Here is a 25,551-nt window from a genome sequence, read left to right as displayed (position 1 = left end):
TGCTCTCCCCTCCGCTCCTTTACTTTGAATTTATATTAGTTCACACAAACACTCCATCCATGCTTTTGTTCCGGCCCTCCGGTCCAGTTTAAGAACCCATTGTGGCCCTCGAGTCAAAAAGTTTGCCCACTCCTGCACCCCAGCCCCTGGCTACCTTCATTCCATTTTTAGTCTATGAACTTGACTATTGTAGATGCCTCATAAAGTAGAATCATGCATATTAGTCCTGTGACTGGCTTATTTCACTTAGCATAATGTCCTCTAGGTTTTTCCATGTTGTTGCATATTGCAAAATTTCCTTCTTTCTTAAGACTGAATAATATTCCAATGTATGTATATACCAAATTTTCTTTATCCATTTATCTGTCAATGGACATTTAGATTACTTTCATATCTTGGCTCTTGTGAATAGTGCTGTAATGAACATGAGAGTGCTAATATCTCTTTGAGATACTGATTTAATTCTTTTAGAGAAAAATACAGAGGTGAAATTACTGAAGCATATGGTAGCTGTTTTTAATTACATGAGGAACCTCCATACTGTTTTCCAAAGCAGCTGTAGGATTATGCATTTCCAGCAACAATGTATAAGAGTTTCCCTTTTCTCCATATCCTCACCTACACTTATCTTTTGTTTCTTTGAAAAGAGCCATCCTGGAAAGTGTGAGGTGGTATCTCACTGTAGTTTTGATTTGCACTTATTTGATGATTAGTGATGTTGAGCATATTTTCAGTACCTGTTGGCCATTTTTATGTCTTCTTTGGAGAAGTGTCTACTAATATCTTTAGACCATTTTTTAACTGAGTTGTATGTTTTGGAAATTAACCCCTTATTAGATACTAGAGGCCCGGTGCATGAAATTCATGCACGGGGGTGGGGGGTGTCCCTCAGTCCAGCCTGCACCCTCTCCAATCTGGGATCCCTCTCACAATCCAGGACTGCTGGCTCCCAACTGCTCGCCTGCTTGCCTTCCTGATTGCCCCTAACCACTTCTGCCTGCCAGCCTGATCACCCCCTAACCACTCCCCTGCCAGCCTGATTGCCCCTAACTGTCCTCCCCTTCAGGCCTGGTCACCCCTAACTGCCCTCCCCTGCAGGCTTGATCACCCCCAACTGCCCTCCCTTGCAGGCCTGGTCCCTCCCAACTGCCCTCCCTTGCTGGCCATCTTGTGGTGGCCACCTTGTGTCCACATGGGGGCAGCCATCTTGTGTGTTGGAGTGATGGTCAATCTGCATATTACTCTTTTATTAGATAGGATAGGGGCCTGGTGCACGGGTGGGGGCCAGCTGGTTTGCCCTGAAGGGTGTCCCGGATCAGGGTGGGGGTTCCCTTGGGGCGTGGAGCAGCCTGGGTGAGGGGCCTGTGGTGGTTTGCAGGCCGGCCACGCCCCCCAGCTACCCAAGCAGAGGCCCTGGTATCTGGGGTTTATTTATCTTCTACAATTGAAACTTTGTAGCCTGGAGTGGAGCCAAGCCTTCTGCTCACTCTGTGGCAGCAGCCAATTCTGTTGGGATTTATGTATCTTCTATAATTGAAACTTTGTAGCCTGGAGTGGAGGCCTAGGCCAGCAAGGGCAGGCAGAAAGCTTGGCTTCCTCCATTGCCAGGGAAACCCAAGCCTCCCTCCTGCTCTCTGTGGCTGCAGCCATCTTGGTTGGGTTTATTTGCATATTCACTCCTGATTGGCTGGTGGGCATGGCTGGTGGGTGTAGTAGAGGTACGGTCAATTTGTATATTACTCTTTTATTAGATAGGATATTGTCTACCATTTTGTAGCTGCCTATTCACTCTGTTGATTGTTTCCATTGCTGCACTGAGGCTTTTTAGTTTGATGTATTCTCACTCATCTACTTTTGTTTTTGTTGTCTATGCTATTGATGTCATATCAAAGAAATGATTGCCAAGACCAATGGCATGAAGCTTTCCCCATATGTTTTAATCTTGGGATTTTCTTCTTACAGTTTTGGGTCTCACATTTAAGTCTTTAATCCATTTTGAGTTGATTTTTGTGAGAAAGTATAAGATAAGGGTGACCCGCAGTCAGGGCACATGCCTGGGTTGCGGGCTCAATCCCCAGTAGGCAGTGTGAAGGAGGCAGCTGATCAATGATGTTTCTCTCTCACTGATGTTTCTATCTCTCTATTCCTCTCCCTTCCTCTCTCTCCAAAAATCAATGAAATCATATATTTTTAAAAAACTACATGAAAGTTGATGATAATCAGCAAAGTAAGCTGAAGCAGAACTGAAAGTGTCTGGAGACAGTTCCAGTTTCCACAACGAAGGGCCTTATGCTTTAAGAGCTGTGCAGCATTGCAGATAAGGGTTTGGGACCATGCACGTTGCATGGCTGATTTTAAATTGGTCAAGAGAAACCTCTCTTGTGGAAGGGCATTTCAAATAAAGCATAAGTGACACCAACCAACCAACCATGCTAAGGTAGAGGGAAGAGCATTCTGCAAGCAGCCAGTGCAAGGGCTCTGAGAAGTGATGGCTTTGTACGTTTGAAGAAAAGCAAACCAATGTGGATGGACAGAGCCGTGGTCGGCAAACTGTGGCTCGCCAGCCACATGCGGCTCTTTGGCCCCTTGAGTGTGGCTCTTCCACAAAATACCACGGCCTGGGCGAGTCTATTTTGAAGAAGTGGCGTTAGAAGAAGTTTAAAAAATTTGGCTCTCAAAAGAAATTTCAATCGTTGTACTGTTGATATTTGGCTCTGTTGACCAATGAGTTTGCCGACCACTGGGATAGAGCAAAAGGAAATTAACTCAAGAGCTAGGCAGAAGCCACGATGTGAGTATTCTAAGTGCAATGGGGAGACAATGCAAAGTTGTAAACAATGTCACAATCTAAATTATATAAAACAACTCTGGCTTTTTACTCTAAGGGGACTAAATTGTAGAGAAGTAAGAGAATTAACAGAAAGATCTGTTAGAATTTGTAGAGTTTAATCCTGCAATATGGTGCTGGCTTGCATGGCAGTAATAAAAGTTGAGAATAGTGGACAGATTAAGAAAGCATTTGATGTGTTAGAGGGGAATTTGTAGCTGAGTTAAGAGAAATGTGATGACAACGTCAACATAAGATTTTAAAAAAGAGAAGCTCAACGAAATTGCAATAACACATACTTTTGAGGTCAACCCAGAATCTCAGTAAGAGAGAAGCCAGACCACTGAAAAAGCAAGTACCAAACAATGAAAAGAATAAGTACCATTAAGTAAAAAATACTATCAAATCAAATAATACTTTGGAAGTACTGCTATCAAATATCATAAGCCTGCTACCTGAGAGAGAAGAAATGCCATTGTTTTTTAAAGGAATGGCCTCAACTACCTGTTGATTCCTGAACTGCCCAATGGAATGTTAGCTACTTTTTAAAGAATGTCAACATTAAAAATGTTTTTACAATATGTACAGGTAAATTACTATCAGAACCTTATCATTCATCACTTTCATTATGAAAAACTTGTACTGTATTTAGTGGTCATTAAACCAATGCATTTAATCAGTTTCTGGCTTCATTAATTAGTCCCTAGGATTGCATCAGAGGTTAAAAGACAGAAACCTAGAATAGATCTTGTATTTTTATAAGAAAATGTCTACATGAAAGACTCAAATTCAAAATATGATATGAGTGCCAGTATGATTTGGAAAGCATACATACAGTGCTGTAATAAAAGTAAAATAAGATTTCAGAGCCCAAAGCCCTGGGGGATAAATTCTATGTCTGCCACTTGATATCTGGGTGATCTAGAAAAGTTACATAACACTTCTGAGATTCAATTTCCTTATTTTAAAAAATGATACAATAATAACATTTACCTCTCAAGGTCACTGTTAAATGAGATGCTGTGTTAGAATACCTACAATGGATGACAATAAATGAATAATCCATAGCTGAGAATATACTTCAAATAAGCAACTACATATGCGAAGAACATTTAAAAATCAGTAACAAACACTAGCTGCTGGCCAAATATTGTAAGGGGACAGACTCCAGGAATCATCTCTATAAAACAGGGCTTATTTGTGCTGGACTTAGGACCATTTGGAATATAAGACCTTAAGTACCTCAGTATCAGATAGGCACAGGTTTGCTAACATTCCACTGAAAATCCAATGAGAGGAAATCCAATGAGACTGAGAAAATTAGGTGTATTTACATGTACCTACACCAGTATGCTGCCTGAGATACTTATTAAGGTCTCAGGGGCTTCATTTATTCTCTTCATTATTTGCATATAAGCACTGCAATGCACAGATCTAATTAGTTTTGAGACTTTATTTGGATCAACATAATTCATGGGGCTATGCTTTGATCATCTGTGATATTTCTGAGAAGCAGCTACGACCTAGAACAACTGTCCTGTGGTTCATATTTAGGCGTTCCTTAGGGAGCTGCAGGAAAACCCATGATGCTTTTGTCTGTCAAAGTGACCTGCAATTTAACTCACTCAGCCTTGGCATTTCCTGCTTTTCATACCTATTCCTATCTGGTCATAGATAGCTGTTTCTCACACATTGACCATGTGTCACAAACTCAGCCAGGGAAGAAGACTTGCACATAATCAGAGCCACCTCCCATGCCACATCAACTGCATCAGCTGCCAAGTGTCGAAGTGAAGGAGACTTAGTGTTTGCCTCCTGTAAATACAAAACAATAGTGAGAGAATGCAGATTCACAAATGCCCCAACAGACAGTACCCGAAATGACTGTTTAGTCACCTGACTTTCTGACTGTGCCACCAAATTATCTTTCCTCTCCTTTTCTCACACATGCTTATAACTATTCATTTACACTTGGAGAATAACAGAAAGAAAAATGGCTTAGCATATTCTCATGGGTTGTTTGCAGGCATGTAGTCCAGTCTACCTTTGCAAACAAGGACAACTTTGATGTCCAACCCTCTTGTAGAAAGCGGTAACTTGTACTAAGAAATAAGTAATGTTTGCAAACCATTACTTAGATACCAACCACTTAGCTAGCAGGATATGCTCTGGGAAGCAAAAAATTGATGCGAATGTAATGGGACATGTAATATTGCTTGAACAAGACTATGCTTCTGTGGTTGACTCCCACATCTTACAAAGATCTTTGCAAGAAACCACATTCAGAAATATCATATGGACATGGTTGAATGCCTCAAGTCTTGGTTAATGAATAACCTCCTTTTAAATGGGCTTACTGCTGGTCTCACAAGGTTTTCTATTTTGATTCTCTTTGGTCTCTTTAAAATTTTAGGAAAAAACTCTGAATCTCGAAATGCCTATGAGTAAGAATAAACTGTTTTTACTACTGGGAATGATCTGTTTGGAACAAGGTAAATCTGCAACTCTCTCTCTTTTCAAAGGTAAGTTTCAAACAAACTCTAGTTATCCTTGTCTGAAGGACTAACCTTTACTGTCAATGGGCGTCATAACTCCACTCCATATTTCTTTGGGAAAACCAGAGAAGCAAATATATTTTGGAGACCTGTCTTTCTTGTAATTATTTTGAACTTTTCTCCTAAAATCAGCATATAAAACTTGGAAAAACGTTTATGGAATACAACTTGGACAAGCTGCATTGATCTGGATTGTTCACTTATTTGGACATGTTACACAACCCCATCCTCATTCATAGAACAAATTCTGGAAATCAGCATACAGTTTGAAGCATCTGTAATTTTTTGGAAAACTGTCTTGCTGGGATATATGAAGCATACTCACTGTAGTGTATTTCAAATGTTTTTTTTCTCCCTCAAGTAACATAAGCTGAGAATAGTTCTTGGCAGGCTTCTCCAGTCAGATTTGTGCCAATCCTGAGAATCATCATGTTTTCTCTCTTTGCTCCAATGAGTTCAGAATATAGTACATTTTATTTCTGAGGTATTGATGCTTCATTCAGTTGAAACAGTTAGAAAATAAGCTTTCGATCCAATGTCACGGCTGCAGTGGGTTCGGAATCAAAAGGCTTAGTGTTGTATCTATGCTTTGTCATTAATTAGCTGTGCATCTCTTTGGTTCTTTGTTTTCCCACCTGTAAAAGGGGTAACAGTGCTTGATTCATAGGCATAGATGGAGGGTTAAATGAGAAGTTATTTGAATGAACTTTGTATATTTTAACATATTAACCTAAATAGCTGTGCTCTGAAGGATACGTTCTCAAGGAAAACCGTATGTTCATCCACCCAACTTTTCTAAGTGTCTACTCTGTGCTAGGAATTGTGCTAAACCTTGGAAATGCAGAGATGAATAAAGACATAGAGTGTGGTTTTTTTTCCTCAAGTAGTTCAGACTCCAATGAGGGAGACAAACAATTCACTATCACAATGTTGCATGGCAAAACTATAAAAGGGGAAAGAAAAGAGTACTACACAGTAAAGAAGAGAGACACTTAAAACACATCTCGAGGAAATCAAGGAAGACTTCTCAGTTGAGGTGATCTCCAGGCTGAAGAATAAGTATTAGAGAACTCAGGTCGCCAAAGAAGTGTGGTGATTCTAAGGCAGGGCTTTCCAGGCCTTCCTGGAAAACGTAGAAAAGAATGATCTGCCATCTCTGGCAGTTGCAAACATTTTTAATCTAATGCCTCTCTTAACTGACAAGTCAAAAAAAATTGAGGATAATAAGTAAATGCAATGTTTTCAGGGACAAAATCTTTTCCATAAAGACAAAAGAGTTATTTCTTCCATTATCTGGCAACGCTTTTATCCTAATACCAGTCTGGTATGTGAATCAGGACACAGTCTTCTCTCCACTCTCCTTGAACAATCTGCTACTTTCTACCCTCAGAGAGAATTAAATCCAGTATCGAACTGTGTACTGGGTACCACAGACCATGGTCTCAGACTCAGTCCCCTGTGAGGGAGCAAAAGGTGAACACACAATTACAATCTAAGCCAGACTATGGCATCAGCCACCTACTGACGAATTGACTAAGCAACTTCTATGTATCAGGAACTGTGTTAGATATTGTTGGATATAGGTATCTCTAAGATTAAGTTCATATCTTTGAGAAGCTCACTGTCTAGTTAGCTTGAAAGTCAGACATAACCAGCCCAGCCAGAGTGGCTCAGTGGTTGGGCACTGCCCTATGAACCAGGAGGTCAGGGTTCGATTCCTGGACAGGGTACATGCCCGGGTTGCGGGCTCAATCCCCAGCTGGGGGGGCCTGCAGGAGGCAGTCGATCAATGATTCTCTCATAAATGATGTTTCTATCTCTCTCCTCCCTTCCTTCTGAAATCAATAAATACATATGGTCAGAAATAACCATAATGTATTAATTAATGTCACAGAAGTACAGAGTGCTGTGAGGAGCCTCTAAGGCAGGGGTGGGGAACGTCAGGCCTGTGGGCTGAATAAGGCACACAAAATCATTTGATCTGGCCCTGCCAAGGCATTAGGGGTGAGTTAATAAATGTTTGACCAAATACAGAAGGCTAATTTTTATGTTGATAGTTTTGTATGGCCCACAAATGATGTTATAAATATCCAAATGGCCCTTGGCAGAACAAAGGTTCCCCACCCTGCTCTAGGGGTCCAGATTGCTCATAAGCAAAAAGGGGCTGCATTCCTGCTAACCCAGTGAAGATCTACTTCGAAGGCCCTTAATCTTCATATTAGAAAAGATTTTTTCACGCTACCTATGTTCTATGTGACAAAAGCTGAATAACCCTTCATACTGTACACCACAGCAAACCCCACAACTAACTAAAAGCCATTTTGTAGTCTTTCTACATGATCCAGGCCCTACAGTTTTTCTTGCTCATAAGACTTTGCCGTGTCCCTCAATCTCAGAAGCTATCTAATCATTTTTTTTTATCTTTTCATTTCTCCAGCTCCCACTTGTGGGCAGAGTCTAGTTAAGGCACAGCCCTGGAATTACTTAAATGATTTTAGTCGCATTGTTGGGGGAAGCCAAGTGGTTAAGGGCTCTTACCCATGGCAGGTGAGTCTCCAAGAACATTCTCTGGTGGGTAGATTAGGAGCTGTTTTGGGATTTGATACTTCAAAATCACTTGCTACTCCCTAGTGCACTCCATTCAGCCTTGCTCAGCATCAGAGATCTTATGAGTGTGCACAAGAGTTCAAGTTCCTCATACTGCAGACCAGTTATATTGCAGAAAAGGTGTGTCCACAATAGTTACATGCACTATTGGCTTCTTCCAAAAATTGAAAAAGACATCCCAAACTTTCAACCCCTAAGAAAATTTAAAAAATAATTTTCTGATTCAATGCGTAGATTTAAAATATACTTATCTCATTATAGTTAAAGATGACCAGGGAAGTCAAAGGTGTTATATCCACAAGTCTACTTTATGTCTGATGTTTAAGATTTGTACCTATTCCATAGGACCTCTCAGGGAATAATCAAACTTACTACCTTCTTAGTAGCTAATGTCTGAAGAATTCTGTCTCAATTTAATTTCCTGGTCCTCCCATGCCATAGAAATGTCTTTGTGCTACTGCCCTTGGCCAATGTTGTTCACATCTATTCTCCTTAAAAGTCCCCCACCTTTATTTTTTACCCTGGGAGCCACACTACACTGAGTGGCCAGATTATTATGATCTCTGAATGCATAATAATCTGGCCACTCAGTGTATGTGTGTGTGTGTGTGTGTGTGTGTGTGTGTGTGTGTGTGTGTGTATATATATATATATATATATATATATATATATGAGGCCAGGTGCATGAATTCGTGCATGGGTGGGGTCCGGCCAGCCTGGCCAGGGGGAAGGGACATGGGCGGTTGGCTGGCCTGCCTGCTGGTTGGACTCCTGGTAAAGGGGACAATTTGCATATTAGCCTTTTATTATATAGGATATACACTGAGTGGTCAGATAATTATGTGTTCAGAGATCATAATAATCTGGCCACTCAGTGTATATTCTTGTCATTTAATTTTACAAGTAGAGTAATAGCTCTTTATTTTTACTTCTCTTAACCCAGTCATATGAACTTTTAGGCCAGTGGATATTTGGAATGGTTTGTCGATTGGTTCATTAGGTTGGTGAATTAACTTGGCTGAAGAGCTGATTGATCAGTTGCTTACTTGGCAGTTGGTTAGCTAGTCAATTCAGAAGTCCATATTCAAATCATAGTCAGGATGAATCGCTGACTTTTACTTACTTGCTCTTTATTATATTCTTAGCCTTTTCTCTGTATTAAAATTTTTTTCAATTGTTCATTGAATAATATTTGGTCAAAAATGGAACAATTCTAATAAATTGCTTACTTTCTTATTCCAACAATGGAATTAAAAGTATTACTTGTACCCTGTAAGTCATTTTAGAGTCAAATCAAATATGAACAGGATAAACCAAAGATGGAGGCAGAGTAAAAACATAGGCTTGAAGAAGTTGTAGAGGTCAAACAGTTAAGAGTGCCAGAAAACTGTAGGTCCAGACTCTCTCTCCAAGAGGCTTGGAGGACTTGGAGCATGTGTTGCAAGATGCTTTAGCCCTCTACCCTGACCTTTCTCTCGGATCTGCTCATCTGGATTCTGCTGTATCTTATTATTCTTTTTCTTTCTCTTAATTTGCAGATATTGTTTACATTGTTAGAGTAACAGTATGAATATTATTATAAAAATACCATCAATGCATAAAAAATAAATACTATAGCCAATGATCTGAGATTAAACACCTGGGAACCAGGCTGGGAAGGTTCTGGTTGCAGCACTTCTATTTTTTTCTGAGCTGCAGTGAAATGGGTTTTACACCTTTACAGTCCATGATTTCTAATAGTTATGAAGAGTACTAGTATATCTGGGTCTATTTTTTCAGAATATGCTCAGTCTCCAGGTTTTGGGGATACCAGGGCATTAACTTACTCTGATTTAAGGTCTTTGCAATTCAGGTGTCTCTGAAACGAGGGCAGAAACATATCTGTGGTGGAACCATCATCTCTCCACAGTGGGTGATTACGGCTGCTCACTGCGTTGCAAACAGGTAGGGGAAGGCCCAGCACATGTATAAAGGTCAGATTACCTCTCTTTTCCCTTGGAATCAGCAGCAATAACTCTTTAAAACAGGAACTGTGTGATGTATGCTTTAGTGAGAGAACATCTTAATTGCATAATACAGATGGGGCTCAGTGATGTTCTCAGAGGGTACTCAACTTGGTAGAAAACATAATCTCTTGCAAAAATAGTTAAATATGAATGGATGTTAATAAGGAATAATATCCAAGTGAGAAAAAGCATCACAAAGATATATTTGTGAAAGTTCTCTCCTAGTTTTCCTAAATTTCAGTGAAAAAAAATCATGCAGTTCATTATGCGTCTTAAGAAGTGTATAAAAGATAGCAAATAGAGGCCAGTAAAACATAAAGAAGGCTCCCACATCTTCTTTCATATTGATCCCGCCTCTACGAGCTTCAATCTAATAACTTCCATCCTTTACCCACTTTCCTGTGTGTTTCAAATGTTTTATCATTGCCAGTGCTCTTGATATTCATTAGGCTGCAATCAAGATCATGTCCCCATATTTATCCTATTTCAAATCTGCAAATATCTGCTGGATATTTACTTGGTGCTAGACATTAGTGGGTACCAAAACACAAAGATGAGTAAGACATAATTCCTTCCCCCAGAGAGTTGACAGTCTAAAGAAGAATCACCTAATAATTCCACTAATGTAGCAGGTGCTCAGGTTAGGGAGTTGCTATGTGTTAAGTTAGGTATTTAATATAGCCAAGAGCCAGGAAAGTATATCAAGAGAAAAATATGGCCTTTCCAGTTTTTTTATAAAATCTGGGAGCAAATGGTCCCCAAAGAGGACAAGCCCAAAGCTCTTAATCCATCCCAATTCATCCCATTCTGTTCTTTCCCATGTCATGCCAGGTCTCTAAATTCTAAACATAAAGGAAGTAGGGAGAAGATCCCCACCTCCCATTGTTGTAATCAGTCCAAAGTCCTGAGAGTGCATGCTTTCTGGGACAGCAGAGTTATGGTGCTGTTATGCCGTTCACAATATACATTCTGCATTAGCTCTCTGACAGTAAAGCAACATACTTAATGGGGATCACAAGGCATTCGCTGATACCGAGGCCAGGCCAACCACCTAGGGTAGCTAAATGAAGTCCACTACAGCTTTAGACCCCTGAATTACAAAGTATATACAGCTTTAGACATTTTACAAATAAAATTGCAGAGCACTCGATTTATTACATCATTGACTCCTGAGGCCATTCATTACTACTCCCCAATCAAATTGAGAACCTCTGCATTTTTAGCAAGAGTGCGGGAATCATTCTCACTTTCTCTGTCCGGCAGTCTCCTACTCCCCATTATCTACCCAAGCCATTTTGAAGAGGCCAGTTTATCAACCATTACAACTGCACTCAGAGGCTCAGTGAAATCAATTCATTCTACTACTTCCTCTTTAATAGAAATAGTGCATCGACTTTGAATGTTACTGCTGGAAAACATGATTTGAGCCATAAAGAGCCAGGAGAGCAAACCCTCACCACTGAAAGCATCATCATACACCCCCAATTCTCCACCAAAAAACCAATGGACTATGACATTGCTCTTTTGAAGATGGCTGGCACCTTCCATTTTGGTAAACATTTCAGGCTCACTCTGAATTATCTATCCCATGTTCTCCATAAATTCTGTTGTATAGCACATTCCTTATAGTACATGATATGCCCAGCAATTCTGGGTCATGGACTTAGAGATAGGGGTTTGGGGCGGAGGGTCCCCTACCTGAAACACTTTTGCTTATAGCTTCAGATACAGGATTATGTAGAGTGTCTATCTTTGTCTGACAGGTGACACCTGGAAGTGTCAGGGAGAAATATCACAACTCTTACAAGATCTTAGGGGGACCACCTAGACACCAGTGGGTGAGTGCATCTGGTGACCTCTCCTCCATGCCCTGCCTTGCTCTTTTTTCAGGCCCGTCTGTGGGGCCCATGTGTCTTCCAGAGCCAGGAGAACGATTTAAGGCTGGGTTGATTTGCACGACTGCAGGCTGGGGCCGCCTGACTGAAAGTAAGAACTTCTATGCCTCTACCCTTAACCAGATGGCAGAACTTTCTGTGGGGTAATCCAAAAACAGAAATTTTAATTATTTTTAATTAATTTTAATTAATTTTAAACAGAAATTTTAATTATTTTTAATTAATTTTAATTAATTTTAATTAAAAAATAAATTTTAATTAATGTTAATCTTATTTTTTAAGAAAAAAAATTGTGCAAAACATGTTTTAAAATAGGGGATATAAAAATGTACTTAGAAGTTCAGGTCTTTTCAAAAGACACAAACCTGACTGGAGCAGGCACCTTCAACTCAGAAAGGGTAGAAGAGTGCCTTGCAGGGGGCTCTTGTCTCTGTGTGTTCTAGACGGCATCCTTCCGCAAGTCTTGCAAGAAGTAAACCTGCCCATCTTGACCCAGGAGGAGTGTGTGGCAGCTCTGCTAACCCTAAAGAAACCCATCAGTGGGCAGACCTTTCTCTGCACAGGCTTCCTTGATGGAGGGAGAGATGCATGTCAGGTAGGTGGGAGCAGCTAGGCTGATGAATGGACTCTGAAAAGAAGAGTCTAGAGTGACAGGAGAGGTCTGAGTTAAAATAAAGAGATAGTTTGAACAATCTGTTTATACAAGGGAGTGTGAATGCAGAAAAGGTCTTCCACTTTTTCCAAAAGACTAAGTAACAGATAATGCCAATAATGAGCTCAGGGTTCTCCACCTCTGAAGAATGGCTGGCTCTTTCCTATCTAGAAGTTTCAGGTTCATGTATAACAGGAACTTTCCTTTCCTTCCATCCCTCCTGCTGAGCAAGACCTGAGGTCATTTTTACTACTGGGCAAGACTTGTTTGAGCCTGCAAGATGAGACGGGAACAGGAAGACAGCCTGATTATGTGATGAAAGCCTAGGATGAGGAGAAGGAGGTGGAGCTGATAGGCTCCAATGATACTCGAGGGTCTAATGTGAACTTGCCTGTTCTACCAGGCCCAAGTCCAAATTATTAGAAGTGAAGAAATGTCATTGGTCCTCATCTAGCACCTTCATGGGGGGAAAGCGTGAGCACTTTGGGGCACAGACACTGATCATGATGGTAACAGAGGCTTTTCCCCCTCCAGGGAGATTCAGGAGGTTCCCTCATGTGCCGGAATAAGAAAGGGACTTGGACTCTCGCTGGTGTGACTTCCTGGGGTTTGGGCTGTGGTCGAGGCTGGAGAAACAATGTGCAAAAAGACGATCAAGGATCCCCTGGGATCTTCACAGATCTTAGTAAAGTGCTTCCCTGGATCCGCAAACACATCCACATTGGTAATAAAGCTGGCACCTAAGGTCAAGAAGCTAGGGCCAGAGAGGACCTCAGCAGAGTCCAGGCAAGTCAGGGCCACTGTGCAGACAGGCTCTGCTTCTGTTCTTAGGGCAACACATCAGGACTGTGGTATTTCCTAAGGCTAAAACAAGAGGAAAACATGGTATGTGGTACAGCACACAAACAGTCAATGAAACATGAATGCATCCATCCTAGCCTTTTCAAATTTCCTTTAATTTAAAATATGTCAGCTGGTGATGTGTATTCACCACTTCTCAACTGTGCTAGCAAGATTCAGCATGCAAAGGTAAAGATCAGTGGTCATTGAGCACAGGGGACAATATCTGGAGACATATTTGGTTGTCATAACTAGGGGAAGCGGAGGGAGTGACATTAGCATCTAGTGGATGGAGGCCATGGATGCTGTTAAGCCTCCTACAATGCACAGGACAGGCCCCACAAAAAAGAATAATGCATCCCCTAATGTTAGCAATGCCCTGGTTGAGAAGGCCTTATACAGATCTAGGTATAGTAAGTCTGAAAAGGCCTGGGTCTACATATACCTTCTACTAGCCTAACCAGTGAGTTAACGGAAACTTCATTTCTGCCTCCAAATCAACCCTAATTGTTTTCTTAACTGGTACCTGCACCCTTAGTTCAAGCTATAGCTATCTCAAAATTCTCTTGTGGTTGTGGTGAGTTATTCCATCTTGAGCTTCCCTTCTCATGTAAAACAAGAGGGGTGGGCCAGATGACTTCTTCTTGCTCTGTGTAACCTCCAAGCTAATCATGGCCTGTCTCTTAATTCCCCTACTTAATAAACAGAATGACATCATCTCCTTAAAACACTTTCTGCTTTGTCAACTTGTCCCTTCTGTTCTTTCCATAGATTAGATTCTCATTAGTTGCATACTGACATGAAAATCTCTGCACTTTTAAGCCAGGGAGTTGTTAACTTCTTGAAATATTGTTTAGGATACCACAAGCTTTGAATTGCATCTTTCTTTTTCTTCCCCAGGGAAACGGAGAAAGAGCTCCAGAGGTGGGTATTTCTCCAGTCCGCTCCCCCAAAAGCATGACTTATATGTCAGTTCCCTTTATAATCAAACGTCTTCCTCACCAAGAGCTTTCCTTGCTCACTAAGTACAGAGCCACCACTTGGAAAACCCAGAGCCACTCCCTGACGGTCAGGGCAGTTCCTCACCTAGCTGGAGCCCCAGATTCCCTCCCATTTCCCATCCTGTACATCCAGAGCTCCCTCTCAATTCAGCAAACATTTGCCAGATCCTTGCTTTGCATCAGAGACTTGAGGGAGGAGGGAAGGTGGTGCAGATGTAGTCAAGAAGCTACACACCTTGCCCTGAAAGTGCCCTTACTTATCCAGGGGACTCACCCTGGTGTTACGTTGCAAGACTGCAATGAATTCACTCTGTGATTTGGGGAAGCTCCTTTCTACTTCTGGACCCTAGGTTCTTCATTCATGAAGAAAAGAGTTTGGACCAGATAGTTTCTAAGGCATCTTGAGCTCAAATCTTCTGTGGTTCTGTGAGTCTGTGGAACTACTTACAAAGAGCAATGTGGGGAAGAGTACCCTGAGAGCTCAGAGGAGTAAGTGGCTCTTCTAGCAGGAAAAAAAAATCAGGTGGCAATGGGATACAGGTAAAGAAAAATATTCCAGCTGTCATCCTGGATGGGTACTAAAGGATAGAGATAGGAAAACGTAGGTTGTAATAGAGACCAGCCATCTCAAAGCAGCTGAAGTGCAGGATAGGTGATAGGTTAATGAGGGAAATTAGAAAGATAATATGAGACCACATTATGGAAATTTGAATGCCAGTCAAAACAGGAAGTTGATTAAATAGATTAGAGCTATACTTCAGTGGTATAAGAGCCGCACATAGGGAATATACACTGAGTGGCCAGATTATTATGATCTCTGAATGCATAATAATCTGGCCACTCAGTGTGTGTGTGTGTGTGTGTGTGTGTGTGTGTATACACACATACATATACATATATATACACATATACTAGAGGCCCGGTGCACGAAATTCGTGCACGGGGGGGGGGGGGTGTGTGTCCCTCAGCCAAGCCTGCACCCTCTCCAATCTGGGACCTCTCGAGGGATGTCCAACGGCCCGTTTAAGCCCGATCCTGGTGGGATCAGGCCTAAAAGGGCAGTCGGACATCCCTCTCACAATACAGGACTGCTGGCTCCCAACTGCTTGCCTGCCTGCCTTCCTGATTGCCCCTAACTGCTTCTGCCTGCCAGCCTGATTGATGCCTAACTGCTCCCCTGCCAGCCTGTTTTCTCCTAACTGCCCTCCTCTGCAGGCCTGGTCACCCCTAACTGCCCTCCCCTACAGGCCTGGTCACCCCTAACTGCCCTCCCCTGCAGGCCTGGTCCCCCCCAACTGCTCTCCCCTGCAGGCCTGGTCACCCCTAACTGCCCTCCCATGCAGGCCTGGTCACCCCTAACTGCCCTCCCCTGCAGGCCTGGTACCCCCAACTGCTCTCCCCTACAGGCCTGGGTCCCTCCAAACTTCCTTTCCCTGCAGGCCTGGTTGCCCCCAACTTCCCTCCTCTGCTAGCTTGGTTACCCCTAACGGCCCTCCCCTGCAGGCTTGATCACCCCCAACTGCCCTCCCTTGCAGGCCTGGTCCCTCCCAACTGCCCTCCCTTGCTGGCCATCTTGTGGTGGTCACCTTGTGTCCACATGGGGGCAGCCATCTTGTGTGTTGGAGTGATGGTCAATCTGCATATTACTCTTTTATTAGATAGGATAGAGGCCTGGTGCACGGGTGGGGGCCAGCTGGTTTGCCCTGAAGGGTGTCCTGGATCAGGGTGGGGGTTCCCTTAGGGTGTGGGGCGGCCTGGGCGAGGGGCCTGTGGTGGTTTGCAGGCCAGCCACGTCCCCCGGCGGCCCAAGTGGAGGCCCTGGTATCTGGGGTTTATTTATCTTCTACAATTGAAACTTTGTAGCCTGGAGTAGAGCCAAGTCTTCTGCTTGCTTCGTGGCGGCAGCCATTTTTTTGGATTTATGTATCTTCTATAATTGAAACTTTGTAGCCTTACACAGAGGCCTGAGCCGGCCAGGGTGTGCGGAAAGCTTGGCTTCCTCCATCACCGTGGGCAACCCTAGCCTCCTGCTCTTTCCAGCTCCATGGCTGCCGCCATTTCTGATTGGGTTTATGTATCTTCTATCATTGAAACTTTGTAGCCTTGAGTTGAGGCCTAGGCCGGCAAGGGCAGGCGGAAAGCTTGGCTTCCTCCATTGTCAGGGAAACCCAAGCCTCCCTCCTGCTCTCTGTGGCCATAGCCATCTTGGTTGGGTTTATTTGCATATTCACTCCTGATTGACTGGTGGCCGTGGCTTGTGGGTGTGGCTTGTGGGTGTAGCGGAGTGAGGGTTAATTTGCATATTACTCTTTTATTAGATAGGATGGATATATATATATATATATATATATATATATATATATATATATATATTTTAGAGACCCGGTGCATGAATTTGTGCATGAGTGGGGTCCAGCCAGCCTGGCCAGGGGGAGGGGACATGGGCGGTTGGCCAGCCTGCCTGCTGGTCGAACTCCTGGTCGAGGGGACAATTTGCATATTAGCCTTTTATTATATAGGATATACACTGAGTGGCCAGATTATTATGTGTTCAGAGATCATAATAATCTGGCCTCTCAGTGTATAGGTCAGAGGGGAAAACAATTCGAGGTGGATTTATGAGATTATACATTAGTTCATGAGAGGAGAAATACAGGCTTGACCTAGGGCAAGGGCCAGAGGATGAAAGGAGGGAACAGAAACAAGAAGAATTAGGATTTGTTGGTCACTTAGATGAAGGGTGGAGAGGAGGGAATCAAGGATGCTACCGAAGTTTTAGGCATGACAGACTAAGAAAGGGGCAGATAAAAATAATCAAAGCTGAAGTAGAAGCACTCTTGCATACCCAGAGGAATTTCATTTGTAGCATGTCAAGTTTCAGGGGTGATACCTAGGAGACGATTGAAAAATCAGGTCTAAAGTTTAGAAATGTAGAGACGATAGTTGAAACTGAGGGTATGAATGAGACTGGTCAAAGGACTCAGGCTGAGAGAGATGAAAATTAATGACAGAACCTGGAACTACCTGTATTTATAGAATGGAGTATGGGGTCAGAGAAAGAAGAGGGAAGGGAAAAATAATCACAGAATCTCAAGGTTAAGCAGGACCTAAAAGGAACATACATACATACATACATACATACATAAATAAATGGCATCTAGAACCAAGGCAGGAAAAGGTTTCGTGGAAAAAGGAAGCATGCATAACGAAGAACCAGGAGGTCCCAGTATCTGTCTGGGTCCTGGAAAGCGAGGGCTGCTGTGACTAACCATCGTTGTTAGCCTGATTCTGTGGCTTCCCTCCCAGCCACATGCAGGGAGAAGGATCGTGTGGTCAGGGAGTCGGAGGGGGAGCTGCACTTCCCAGAAAGCCCCTACCTCTATGATGACAGCAAGCAGTGAGTAGCCCCCTCGGCCACTCCTACCTCCGGTCTGACTGTGCCCAGTAACAGGGACAGTCACTTTCTGTCTAGAAATAACACCCTCCCGGCGTATCTGCCTGCAGACCGTGTGTCTGGACCCTGTTGGTACCCGAGGACATGCATGTGTTACTCAGCTTTTCCCACGTGGATGCAGAGTCTTGTGACCACAATTACCTGTCAATGCATTCTTTAGAAGACAGACTTCTTGGTGAGTGGATTTCCACACTGTCAAATGGACACTAGTGCTCGGAGGGCTTCATGCGGCCTGGGTCAATATGTCTGGCACTGAGCCATCTATGCCCACCACATTTCTTGTCTTCAACTTTTGAGACTCAGGATGGAGGAAAAGAACTAAATCTGGGCCTGTGTGATGGCTGGGAGGCCACAGTGCATTTTACTCGCTGCATGGGCTTCCCATGGAACCGGGCTTCCGACGCTCATTTCAGACCTGGAGCCCATCAGGAGTAAAATGTAGGCACCCTGCAGGGCCTCTGCCTCCCAGGCAGCGTGCAGCTTTCCTAGGCATGAAAACGGTCTTTCCCTGTCTCCTCCAGCTAAAAGTAAAAACGGATACTCATGAGTAGGAGAGAAAAGTTGCTTATATAAAACACAGAAATGAAGGGGCGTTTCTGTGGTTCTTAACTGGAGGTGATTTTTGCCTCCCAGGAGACCGCTGGCAGTGTCTTTAGAAGCTTTTTTGGTGTCACGGCTGGAGGGAGAAGTACGGGTATCTAGAGGTCAGAGGTCAGGAATGTGCAAAACACCCTACAATGCACAGGAGCCTGACCACAAAGAACGTTCCAGTTCAAAATGTCAGTAGTGCCAAGGTTGAGAAACCCCGGGTTAGACGATCCTGCACTACCATGACAAGTTCAGGACTCCTTCAGTCTTTGAATGGGTGCTGTTTTCTAGACTGTGAACAAAGACTCTTCTTATGTTGCAGGGAAATTCTGTGGAGAAAGCCTCGCTTCATCAGTTCTTGTTGCCTCCAACTCTTTGAGGCTGAAGTTCATCTCTGATGGCACAGATTATGCTGTTGGTTTTAATCTCACCTACAAAGCTCGAAAACCAAACTACCTTCCTGGTAAAACCATTTTTCTTTTATCACACACTATCCAGGCCTTTTATAAAAGTTGAGGCCCCAAAGGAATTGGGTGAGGGGCAGGAAGCCCCCTCCCAAGGCCCCCTTGGCTCCAAGGTGGAGAGGAGCACAGGCCTGTGAGACGCCAGGCACAGCGCTCCCATGGTGCTGCTATTGCACACCTAAGTGAGCTGAGCGTGCCCAGCGAGTTCTGGAAAATCAGTGCACGAACCTCTGCCTCCTTGCTGGCTCTGCCCGAAGATTCAGGTCATGCATCATTCGTGGAAGACAAGAGAAAAACAAAGGGGTTCCTCTTTGCTTGGCTGATGCCACCGTTTGCATGTTTTCCCTTGTGTTTCAGAGTCCGGTTGCAGTTCCTTGACTGTACTTTTTGAAGAAGGCCTCATACAGAGTCTTCATTATCCTGAAGATTACAATGACATGGCCAACTGTAACTGGGTATTTCAAGCCCCCAAACACTACCTAATCAAGGTACTGACTCTGGCTCCCCTTCCTTTGCTATGGTAACTCCACAGAATAGCTAACAGAAGCACCACAGGACAGCTTTTTATCTGCTCTATTCACTGCTGTAACCCTAGTTCCTAGTCCCTAGTATCTGGCATACAAGGTTCTCAACAAATACTTGTAGAATAACAGACCAGACTATTTCTCCCTGTAACTACCCACACTCACCACCAGATGGCAATTGCACACTTTATTTTTGTTGAAGTGCTGCCTTAGTCTTTGTACCTGGTAAATTGTTTCATCATTCCCTAGTCCCTTCTAGAAACACTCTGTAAGTGATGGTTAACAAAAGTCGATGACAGTGAGGCCCAAATCATTCGCTCTTGTGCAGAGGAGACAGGGCAAGCACAGAGGAACCAGCATAGAGCAGATACAGGTGCACTGGTGTGAGCATCAGGACATGTACTGGAAGGGGTGCTGGGAGGTGAGGCTCAGGTTAATGTATGGAGAGCCTTGAATGCCAGGATACAGAGTTTACTCAGCAATCGATTAGTAGTGTTTGTGCCCACTAGTGTTTGTAAACACTAGTGAGCCATCTGTGCAGAGATGCCTCCGGGTAGTTGAAGGTGAGACTACATTCACAGTGAAGTGGAACTAGGCATTTATTTAGAAGTCTTTCTCTTAAAATGATAATTGAAAGCAAGATAATATGAAGTTAAGAAAGTAGAGTAGAAAATAAAGGGGGGCCCTGGCTGGTTTGGCTCAGGGGATGGAGTGTAGGCCTGTGGACTGAGGGGTCCTGGGTTCGATTCCAGTCAGGGCACATGCCCAGGTTGTGGGCTCGATCCCCGGTGGGAGGCGTGTGGGAGGCAGCTGATCGGTGATTCTCTCTCATTGTTGATGTTGCTATCTCTCTTCTTCTTCTCCCTTCCTCTCTGAAATCAATAAAAATATATTTTAAAAAAAGAAGAAAATAAAGGGGGAAGAATAGGGTGAACAATACCACAAAGTTCTCAGATGTTCAAGAGGTAAAAAGTGATCTGAAACCCAAGAGAACCAAATTGGTGTGATGTTATCACAGTCTAGAATGGAGCCTTTAACTTAGAGCATAAAACAAAAAACAAACAAACAAAATGGTGTGGCCAACACTTTGAATTTACTACACAAACTCAGAATTTAAAGAGAAGGAGGACTGAGCACTCATTGTCCAGTCCCCACCTCGGCCCCCAATAAAAAGGTAGAATAACTGGACTGGAGAACTGAACAACAGAGAGGAGGTAGGAGTGTCTGAAATATCAGGGTAAGTCCAATCTCAGGAGCAGAAACAAGATCACACAGGTCTTACCAAAGAGTGGGAGGAGAAGACACAGAGGAGGTGAGCATAGCTCTTTTCCTAAAAGTTCCTGAAACCCAAACACAGGCAGGGCAGGTGTTTCCGGAGGAAGAAGTGTGAAGGGGAGATATGTTATGTGTGAAGGGGAGATATGTTATGTATGAAGGGGAGATATGTTATGTATGAAGGGGAGATATGTTATTAACGATGGAGGATTTTCTGGAAGGAAGACGAAGACACATTTAGTTGAAAATCTGAACGTGCCAGAGCTAGAAGTGATTAAAAAACTTCTATTCAATAAATGTCCACGGAGTGCCGAGCATCTGTGAAATGAGGCTCTCACACTCCCGGTGACAGGATCGTCCCAGGCCTCAGCCAAGACAAGAATTTGGAAATTAGCATTTCAAGTCATAACTGTGTGCTTACCATGACTCAGAGAGAAAAGGGTTTACTTCCAGAAAGCATCCCAGTAAGGGTTTAAGAAATGTTTGAATGAATCCTGTGTCTGACTCGGCTCCTTCTTCCCATGCCTACATTCACCACTAACAACCATATGCCTCCACTTTTGTCCTACCCATGCAGTCCTGTGTCTCCGGCTGAGTGTGCAGGCTCCATTGAACCCTATCATCTCTATGTTTAAAATGTGAACTCCTGCTTCATCAGCCCTTCATCCCACTGCTCTTCTCTGCACACTCCACTGGCCAGTGCTATCAAACTGCCCAAATATTGTTCTTTGCTCCTCCTAGGAAAGAGCAAGGGAGCTTAAATATTTGCGTATCTCCCCACCCTTACATTTGGATTGTATTTGGTCACTTAGATGTTTCAGCAAGTTTGAGAGCCTATGGTGCAGCATCTTTTCCCAAGTAACTTAACCCACTCATGAACATTCCACTAACTTTCTCGACTAAGGTCGAACTCCAGAGCAAGTTGCACAATCCTAACTTCTCTACCTAATCAAAACCAGGTAATCCGTCCCAATTATTCACTCTGGATGTAATGTTGAGTCTTCTCAGCTTTCCTTTCAGAATCTGGAAATAGAGGAGAGTGGAGACTGCACTTCTGACTACGTGACAGTGCACAGGGATGTAGAAAGGAAGAAGGAAATAGGTGTGTGTTCCTGGAGCTCAGCTGCCCTGGTTTGTGTTTGGACCCAGTCCTTCTGGGGAATAAAAAGGATCTGACTCAATGGTCCCTCATTCTCCCCCATCCATCCCTCCGCTCTCACCACCACCACTTCCTCTTCTCCTACATCAGGGGCAGGAAAAGCAAGGGGGAGAATCACAGGACCATTTGAACAGAAATACAGAAAGTCCACATGAGCAAGGGGTCAGAAAGGGAAAGTGCTATGGAAATGGGAGTGTTTGAGAGATAAACAGAAATGTTGATGAGATTAATAATGTATTAAAAAGAAGCCAACTAGTGATATCCACCAGGAAAGTTTACAGTTACCTAAAGGACAATTCTTTTTTTCTTTAATGCAATGTCACGTCTATTTGCTGGCCCTTGACCGTGTCTCGCCTGGGCTGGGCTTGACCCAGCTCGGTTGTGTGGCTTTGCTGCCCCGGCCCCTGTGCTGAGCTCCTCTGGTGTAATGCTCATCAGCTTCCAGTCGGATGAAAATGTGACCTTCAGAGGCTTTCAGGCTATAGTCTCCTTCATCCCTGAAACAGGTAAGAAGGAAGAGGCACCAGGTCCAAATTCTCATCCTCATAATGTGTTAATCAAGTCTCATCATTTGCAGCAGTTCTGTTCTAGAAAGTCGCCACAAACACTGAAATTAGTGAATACTGCAGCAGTGCTCCTAGGGGAGATACTCCTAGGGTTAGGCCCCTCTGAGCCTCTGGTTTGATGTCTATTTCTGTTGAACATCACCTTATTTAATGTATATTGTTGATTCATTAACACTGAACTCACAGCCAATACCCTGTAACTCAAACCTGAACAAAGCTTATCTATCACATGCATCTTCAAAGGCAGTACAGCCTCCTTGCACTTAGGAATATCAGATGGCACTTCAGCACAAAGCTCAGGGCCATTTTAAACAGCAAAATCACCAACAAAACACACAAAAATGCAACAACACACACACACCCCACAACAAAACGCGGCACTAAAGAGACCATGGCAAGAGCACTTACTGATAGTATGAGAGCTGAAACAAGAAGGCAGTGTCACCTCCTTAGACCTCAGTGAGGGACACCTGCTCAGGTGACTCTAATTCTTCACAAATGTTCATGAATGACCATGGAAATACCATGAGTACTGGTTTTGAGTCACAAATAAATGTTAGTGAGTAGGTAAATTTGCAAATACAGAATCCTCAAAGGATAAGATTCAACTGCATATCTGAATCTTGGCCTATGCTTACTGGATATGTGACCTCAGAGTCATCTAAGGCTCATTTACTTCAACCTTACAACGGGTGACTAACACCTGCCTAGTAAGAATGTAGTGAGGATTAAATCAGATAAGGTATGCTTGGCCAAGAGCAGGTGTGTGACACGTAACAGGGGCTCCAAAATGTGAAATGTCTTCACCACCCCCAGTCCCTAGACACCTGAATTACACAGTTTCTTTCCAAGCCCTCACACCCATGAGCACTTTGTCCAAACCCCACAAAGCTTCTCAAGTTGTTCATTCATGTTAGGGGGTAAGCAGTTACTTATGGCAAAGCCAGGTTACAGTTAAGATACTACACTTTTTAGTTAAAATACCCACAGAGTTCAGCTAACTGAGATGCCCCAGGACTCTAACAATAATAATATTCTGCTGAGTCCCAAGCACTGGCCCTGGCTTGTGTGATCTGAGCATTATATTATGCTTACACCCAGATTTAAACATCTCCAGATCAGAGGATGAGTCGATGTTTCTGGAGACATGGGATGTCCTTCCTGAAGAAGACAATGCTTCCGGTAAGCTGGGTTTTTGTGTATGTTTCTTTAATCCTCACTGGAGGAGTGAGGATATTTTTTCCATTTATTTTTAGAGAGAGTGGAAGGGAAGGGGTAGAAGGGAGGGGGAAGAAAGAGAGAGAGAGAGAAACATTGATGTGAAAGAGACACATTGATTGGCTGCCTCCTGCTTGCACCCCGACCAGAGCCAGGGATTAAACCTGAAACTGAGATATATGCCCTTGACTGAGAAACGAACCCAAGACCCTTTGGTCCACGAGCTGATGCTCTAACCACTTAGAAACTGGCCAGGGCCCGGTAAGCTGTTTAGAGGAATGTGACCAAGTGATACACACAGGGTACAATCAGGGGGATGGCATGTGGGATTCCTAACCTCCAGTACCCCAGAAGGTGACTTATTTGGAGACAGAGTCTTCAGAGAGGTAATCAAGTTAAAATCAAGTCATGAGTGGGGACCCCAATCCAATATGACTGGTGTCCTCATAAAAGGGGAAATCTGGATGCAGAGAGAGACACACGCGCACAGGGAGAACGTCACATGAACATGAAGGCAGAGACTGGGGTGATGCAGTATCTTTAAGCCAAGGAACAACAAAGTTTGCCAGCAAACCACCAGAAGCTAGGGGAGAGGCATGGAACAGCTTCTCTCTCACAGCCCTCAAAAGGAACCAACCCTTCCAGCACTTTTGTCTCGGACTTCTAGTCTCCAGAACTGTGACACAATAAATTTCTGTTTTCCTAAGACACCAGTTTGTGATGTTTTGTTGCGGCAGGTCTGGCAAGCTAATTCACCAGGAACTGGCTTACATGATTGTGGGGCTGACTAAGCAGGTCAGTCCAGAGGGCAGTCATAAGGGAAGCTCATTGGACACTGGCATTCACAGGCATGGCTGAAGCCGTTCTCCACAGGCAGATTTTCTCCTCTCCTCTGGGGAAGCCTCAGCTCTGCTTTTAAGGCCTTTCCAACTAAAGAAGTCAGGCCCACCCAGATAGGCCAGGATGCCCTTCCTTCCATAGTCATCTGATTAGGGACTTTCATCACCTCTGCAAAATCCCTTCCCACAACATCTCGCTTCTGTTTGACTGAATAACTGGGGGCTGCAGCCTAACCAAGTTGACACATCAAAAAATCCATCACACAGAGCTCTTTGGGCTGTGGTCATTGTCCTTTTGCTCAAAGCAACACATGACTCAATCACAGACCTTCCTCCAAAAGCATCTCTTAGCTTCAGCTTTGTCAACTGAGAAATGGAGTGCTTCTTTAAATCTGAAATCAGGAATTTTTAAGCTGTGTGACATGACAAATAAAATGTTTTTTTTCAATGCACTGAGTGTAGCACAGGGTGCTGAGTTTAGGGAAAGAACATGAGGCTGGATTCAGAAACGTGGGCTTGCGCCCCAGGTCTGCTATTTTCAAGCCATGTGATCACAGACAAGGCACAGACTCTCTCTGAGGTTCTTTCTCCAAAATAAAGTGGTTGTAAAAGGATCACAACACTTTCAGAAGGATTTGTTCCATTATGGGAAATGTTTTGTAAACTCAGCAGTTCTATGAAAATGAAGCTTTTATAATTACTCTTAGAATGGAGGCATTAGCCCAGTTTGCTCTATCTTAACTTGTTCATAATTTTGAAAACAGACACTAATTGTCCCCACAAACAAAACTCTTTTTGAATACCTTCTGCTTTTGTCCCTATAAGAGACAAGGAAGCAGAGGCTGGGCAAGTTAGTGAACAACCAAATTCCGGGTTGTGTTCAAGTAGGAGGGGGGACCAACTTCCTTCATGTCTTTCTGTTGGACGCTTTCCCCTTCTCCCCTTCCTGAAGGCTGGCCTTCCTCCTGTTGCAGGTCTGAGGCTCCTGGCCCCAGGCTGGCAGCCATTCCCCTGCACACTGCACGTGCTGCCCCACTTACTTCCTGTTGTCTCCACAGCCCCAGCTGTGAACTCACATTGA

At 43.6% G+C, this 25,551-nt stretch overlaps 1 protein-coding gene across 1 annotated transcript; it reads left to right on the top strand.

The window, feature by feature from the left end:
- Positions 1-5,261: 5,261 nt before the first annotated feature.
- On the top strand, positions 5,262-25,551 carry OVCH2 (ovochymase 2; the record flags this gene model as incomplete). The annotated part of the gene is made up of 15 exons (XM_080640663.1): positions 5,262-5,349; positions 7,820-7,929; positions 9,842-9,933; positions 11,375-11,547; positions 11,886-11,981; positions 12,334-12,485; positions 13,077-13,278; positions 17,690-17,780; positions 17,888-18,012; positions 18,748-18,888; positions 19,247-19,377; positions 21,697-21,790; positions 22,222-22,353; positions 23,515-23,595; positions 25,445-25,551. 15 exons carry the CDS (start codon positions 5,262-5,264, stop codon positions 25,549-25,551), a joined length of 1,815 nt encoding a protein of 604 aa, XP_080496789.1.

The sequence above is a fragment of the Plecotus auritus genome, assembly GCF_963455305.1.
Source record: "Plecotus auritus genome assembly, chromosome: 9".
Classification (NCBI taxonomy): domain Eukaryota; kingdom Metazoa; phylum Chordata; class Mammalia; order Chiroptera; family Vespertilionidae; genus Plecotus; species Plecotus auritus.
This window is presented reverse-complemented; position numbering and strand designations above follow the sequence as displayed.